The sequence below is a fragment of the Mesoplodon densirostris genome, chromosome 7, assembly GCF_025265405.1.
Source record: "Mesoplodon densirostris isolate mMesDen1 chromosome 7, mMesDen1 primary haplotype, whole genome shotgun sequence".
Classification (NCBI taxonomy): domain Eukaryota; kingdom Metazoa; phylum Chordata; class Mammalia; order Artiodactyla; family Ziphiidae; genus Mesoplodon; species Mesoplodon densirostris.
Window position 1 is genome coordinate 111326331 of NC_082667.1, and position 6000 is coordinate 111332330.

Here is a 6000-nt window from a genome sequence, read left to right on the forward strand (position 1 = left end):
GTCCTCACTCGCAAGAGTCTGATTCCTGCTTTCTCCCTCCTTTCTACTGAGTCCAGCCTGCGGAGAGAGCCTGAAGGTCCCTCGGGTGGTGGGTGGGGAGGTGGCCTCTGTGGATTCTTGGCCTTGGCAGGTCAGCATCCAGTATAACAAACAACACATCTGTGGAGGAAGCATCCTGGACCCGCACTGGATCCTCACGGCAGCCCACTGCTTCCGGTAAGGCCCACACGAGGGCGCCCCGGGGGTCAGAGCCACAGAGGGGCCTGAGTGCCTGGGTCCCCTGTCTCCCAACTTGGTTTCTGATGCCCTCTCCCACCCCACCCCTCCCCCTAAAGACCATGCCCCAGGGTGTGGCCACCCCAGTGAGACACTGGACATGATGTCCTTTGTTAGGCCTTGGGGGTCTGAGCAGAGCTAGTCACCAAGGCTGACCTCTTCCCTTCCAGGCGGGAAGCCACCAGGTACCCAGTGTCCTCACTCTACCCCCATATCATTCACGGCACAAAAGCTCTTCTCATCTGCCTGGAGTCCTGAGAACTCTCTCCCTTTTTGCCAGTCTTCCAGGAAGGGGTTCCAGGTCCAGAGTCACTGCCACTCCTTCATTATATTCAGAAACTTAAAAAAAAAAAGGATAGATCCTCTTACAGGCCAGTAGAGACAGGACTGCCCATACCTCTGGGGAAAGACCGCTCCAGGTCCTCTTCACCATCATTCATTCATTCATTCGTTCGTTCATTCATTCATTCAACACCTGTGAGTACCTACTAGGTACTAGGTACGCTCATGCATTAGACTCCATCACTGCCTTGGAGGAGCACACAGTGTAGGCCTGTGATTTTTAACCTTTTTGGAGAATCTGACAAAAGCTATAAGCCTTTCCCTGGAAAATCACTCCTGCACACTCAGCTGTGTCTGGTGTCGGAAGGAAGACAAGTGCAAGTACCACATGAGTAGCAGAGCCAGTAAAAAGCACTGGAGCAGAGAGTGTCAGGACCCAGAGCTCAGGCACTGGGGACAGCCCCTTCCCCAGCCCTCCAGTTAGAAGTTTCTTTGGGCAGGTTTCGCCAGGGAAAAGGATCAAATTCCCCTTTAGAATTTGACCTGTGGTAGATGATTCCTCAGACTGCCCCTCCTCCACCACCCCTGCCCTCACCATCATTACTTCCCAAGGCAGGGGCAGCCAGCACCCCACTCCCCAGGGCCCTGGGGACCCAGCCTCTGGCAAAGCCTCCTCATGCTTGGCTCAGACTTGAACTGCACTGTCTCCGTCCCCAGGCAGCATCTCCATGTGTCCAACTGGAAGGTGAGGGCCGGCTCAGACAAACTGGGCAACTTCCCATCCCTGCCTGTGGCCAAGATCTTCATCATCGAGCCCAACATCACGTCCCCCAGAGAGCAGGACATGGCCCTCGTGAAGCTGCAGCTCCCTCTCACATTCTCCGGTGAGAGCTGGCACCTGGGAACAGAACTCCAACTCTGCCACTACCTCATTCACTAAGCGCCCTTGGGCACATCACTTCTCTTCCCACGACCTCAGTTTGCCTATTGTTTCTTGCAAATGTGTCGGCCTAACATCATGGAAGCCATGAGGCCTCCTCGAGCTATCAGCTGACACCTGACCCCACCCCTGCCAGATTCTTCTAAGGTCTGTTTTCTCCCCGTGGAGCACCTCAAGTGAGAATCACAGATTCATCCAATCTTGGAGCTGTGAGGGACCTAAAAGATGACCTAATCCATCCTCCACCCCGACCAATGGCAAGAGCCTGCACAATCTCCCTGCCAAGGGGTCACTGGGCCCATTTGCTCTCCTCCAGGGGCAGGGACTCATTACTGTTAAGGCAGCCCATAGATTCTTTGAACAGCTCTGTTCGATGACTCATGTTTACGTTGGGTAGTATTTAGTTCAGCATTTCCAATGGTAGCTTCCACAGGACACTGGTCCCTTGGGTAAAAAAGGGTTCCATTCTCATATAAGTTTGGAAAACATTTTTAAACTATAGCTCTCTTCCTGGAGCACATTAGTATATAAATGATATGAGAAGTTTTTTAAATTTTTTAAACAATTTGTTTTATTTTGTTTAACTCACATCTTCTAAACTTCTTTGACCACAGAACCTTTTTTTCATGCCACTTCTATTAACATCCCATGAAATGTACGTTACAGAAACCATGGTGCCAACACTTACAGAGGGCTTAGCTGCCAGGCTCTCCTGAACCTTGGGTCCCCTCTTCCTCTTTGTTCCTGGTAGACACAGTCAGGCCCATCTGCCTGCCCTTCTCTGACGAGGAGCTTCCTCCAGCCACCCCACTCTGGGTCATCGGATGGGGCTTTACAGAACAGGACGGAGGTAAGTCCCAGGCTCAGGACCACAGGACTAAGTGAGCAGCTCCTGAAAGTGATGGGAAGGAGGACCATCCTTTAGAAAAACCCATCCTGGAGGTCCAAGCACCAAGGTACCAGGCAACCCAGAGAATATCCTGGGCTGGGGGTTGAAGGCAAGAATGGGAATGTGAGTGTGTTTTCAACCTGCAGGGAAGATATCTGACATACTGCTGCAGGCATCTGTCCAGCTCATTAACAGCACTCGGTGCAATGCAGAGGATGCGTACCAGGGGGAGGTCACCGAGAAGATGCTGTGTGCAGGCATCCTGGAGGGCGGTGTGGACACCTGTCAGGTGGGGCCTCCAAGGATCATGAGGGAATTATAGAGATAGGGGATGTCTGCCCTGAAGAAAAAGCTCAGAGGATGAATGCCCCCCATGAAGTCTTGCATATGGTGGGCATTCAGTATGTGATGAAGGGAGGAAGGAGGGGAGGGAGGGAAGGACTATAGTCAGATAAAGATATAAAGGCAGATGGACAGATAGATAGACAGATAGATAGAAGCAGAAAGATTTCAAATGTATATTTCACATGCAAAGATGATGTTGCACTCCCCAACCGCTCTTTTTTTTTTTTTTTGGCTATGTTGGGTCTTCATTGCTATGCGCGGGCTTTCTCTAGTTGCGGAGACAGTGCGCGAACTTCTCATTGTCGTGGCTTCTCTTATTGCAGAGAACGGGCTCTAGGCGCACGGGCTTCAGTAGTTGTGGCATGTGGGCTCAGTAGTTGTGGCTTGCAGGCTCTAGAGCGAAGGCTCAGTAGTTGTGGCGCATGGGCTTAGTTGCTCTGCGGCATGTGGGATCTTCCATGATCAGGGCTCGAACTCGTGTCCCCTGCATGAGCAGGTGGATTCTTAACCACTGTGCCACCAGGGAAGCCCTCCTCACCCACTCTTACTTCCCATCATTTAAAAGAGTATGAGCCCCTAGAGGGCAGGAACCCCAGGTCTGTTTTCTTTACAGCTGTCCTCAAGCTGCTCTAACTACATTAGAGAAAACCCATCTTATGCTGGATGAGCCCTGGTGCACCTTCCCCTCAGCCCATCCCACTGGCCAATCCCTGAATATATTCTCACATACCCACCCAGAGGATTTTCTGAACCATTTTCATTAAAACCCCAAACCCTACTCCCACCCCCATTCTCAGTCATTAAATTCCTTCACTCGAGAGGCATCTCTTAGTCTCTTGATGACTTGATGTCAGGTAAATGCTGAACTTTGGGGACAGTGTCTTCCCTCAGGGAGCTCACAGTGTGTGGGGGGGTGAAAAAACAGGCAGTTCAGCTATAGAGTTATCGGGTTCTGAGGGAAGAAGCCCCAGGGGCTATAAGAGCTGGTAAGAAGGACACCCAAATAAGTGCACTTTTCACTATCTGACATTTCCTTGTCTGTTTTGTTGTTTGCTTGTTTCCCCCTCACCCTCTCTCTCTCTGTCTCTCTGTCTCTCTTTCTCTCTCCTCTCTCTCTCTCTCTCTCTCTCTCTCTCTCTCTCTCTGTTTCTCCATGTGATTTCAAGTTCCCTTAGGGCAGGGATCTTCTTTTCATTGATTGAATCCCAATTGTCTAGAACAGTGGCTGACACGAAATAGGTCCTGAAGTGGTCCAATAAATCTGGGAACTACTAGGTTAAACAAAGATAATCACAGGGCTTCCCTGGTGGCGCAGTGGTTAAGAATCTGCCTGTGTTGGGCTTCCCTGGTGGCGCAGTGGTTGAGAGTCCGCCTGCCGATGCAGGGGACACGGGTTCGTGCCCCGATCCCGGAGGATCCCACATGCCGTGGAGCGGCTGGGCCCGCGAGCCATGGCCGCGGAGCCTGTGTGTCCGGAGCCTGTGCTCCGCAACGGGAGAGGCCACAGCAGTGAGAGGCCCGCGTACAGCAAAAAAAAAAAAAAAAAAAAAAAGAATCTGCCTGTCAATGCAGGGGACACGGGTTCGAGCCCTGGTCCGGGAAGATCTCACATGCCACAGAGCAACTAAGCCCATGTGCCACAACTACTGAGCCTGCGCTCTAGAGCCCACGAGCCACAACTACTGAAGCCCACATACCTAGAGCCTGTGCTCCGCAATGAGAAGCCCACACACCACAACGAAGAGTAGCCCCCGCTCGCCGCAACTAGAGAAAGCCTGCGCGCAGTAACAAAGACCCAATGCAGTCAAAAATTAATCAATTAAAAAAATTTTTAAAAAAACCGACAGTGGTTTAAAAAAAAAAAAAAGATAATCAGGCTCCCTTACCATAGAACCCCTTAGAACCCAAGTTGTGGATCTCCGAGAGAGGGCTAAGAGCACACCCACAACTTACTTGACCACAGAACACTTTTGCCCCAAAGGGAAGGGCACTGCAGGATGCAAGAACAACATGAGCACAAGGGGTGAGGGTGGAACAGCAGAGCACGCTGGAGAGCAGGAAACAGAGGGGCCAATGCAGAGAGGGGAGGAAGGAGAAGCCCACTCCTCCACCCCCGCCCTGCCTGCCCTCTCCAGTAGCCCCTGCTCTGGCCTCCCACAGGGTGACAGCGGTGGGCCTCTGATGTATCTCTCTGACCGGTGGCAAGTAGTGGGCATCGTGAGCTGGGGCCATGGCTGTGGGCAGCCGAATACCCCGGGAGTGTACACCAAGGTCACAGCCTATCTCAACTGGATCTACAATGTCCGGAAGGTGAGCATGTTTGCTCTACCTGTTGTGCCCTCCCTCCCTTCCTCTCCTCTGAGGGTACCAAACCATCCTTAGTGGCTTAATGCCTCTGAGATACCCCCTTACATCCCCAACAATCTTCTTTCCCAGCAAGTGACAACCTGGGATGCCACCATTCTGAAATTCCTTAGATCAGAGATTCCCATTAAATACAGAGTATGGAACACACCCAGCTTTACCGTTCTCTGTTCTCTGGCAGAATGAGACTATCAGACATTTTCCAGAGAACTGATTCTGATAAGAAGGTGGGTGGAAAGGCCTCTAGAGGGTAGTGAGATGAGCAAAAAGCTTCAGTAAAGGAGATTAATTTTGCATGCCCCCACTTTGTCCATTTTCAAATCATGTGATTTCTTTGTTGGTCTCTTTTATTCCAGTCTGATCCATGATGCTGCTGTCCCCCTGCAGTGCTGGAAACTGCTTCCCCTCACCCCACCCTGTCCACCTGGGGATCCCCCAGAAGTCAGGCACAGAGCAAGAGCCCCCTTGGACACACATCTCTGCCCACACCCTCAGCATATCTTGGTACAGCAAAGGACCTCCATTCCTGTAAGAAATCCCACAGCCCACAGGCACCGAGGAAGTCAGCAGCCCCAGCTCAGCTGCCTCTGATGCTCCCAGCATCCCAAGGTGGGAGAGACACAACCCACTGAACAAGCCAGCTTCCAGGCTGAGGTCTCAGAAGGCATTGCTAAGCCAAGAAGGAACTTTCTACTCTACTGAATGGAAACAGATGCTCTTCTGAGAGCCCAGATCACCAAGGGCTGGAGAGAGGCATGAAAGGGTCTGAGCAAACCCTCTCCTTCCCCACCCATCCCCAAGCCCACGTGAACAAGAAACCAGTTATAATGGAGAATGAGCTGTCCTGCTGTTGGCACAAACACTGTTTCTTACTATTGTTATTATTGTTACCTCTGTGGCCACT

General features: G+C 51.6%; 1 protein-coding gene across 1 annotated transcript in view; it reads left to right on the top strand.

The window, feature by feature from the left end:
- TMPRSS4 (transmembrane serine protease 4) overlaps nt 1-5310 on the top strand; it is a 35113-nt gene extending 29803 nt beyond the window's left edge. Inside the window, exons 9-14 of the mRNA XM_060105267.1 lie at nt 57-216; nt 1276-1442; nt 2250-2348; nt 2534-2676; nt 4893-5042; nt 5278-5310. Coding sequence (XP_059961250.1) covers nt 57-216; nt 1276-1442; nt 2250-2348; nt 2534-2676; nt 4893-5042; nt 5278-5310 — 752 coding nt within the window. The remainder of the gene's footprint in view (nt 1-56; nt 217-1275; nt 1443-2249; nt 2349-2533; nt 2677-4892; nt 5043-5277) is intronic.
- The last annotated feature ends 690 nt before the right edge of the window (nt 5311-6000 follow it).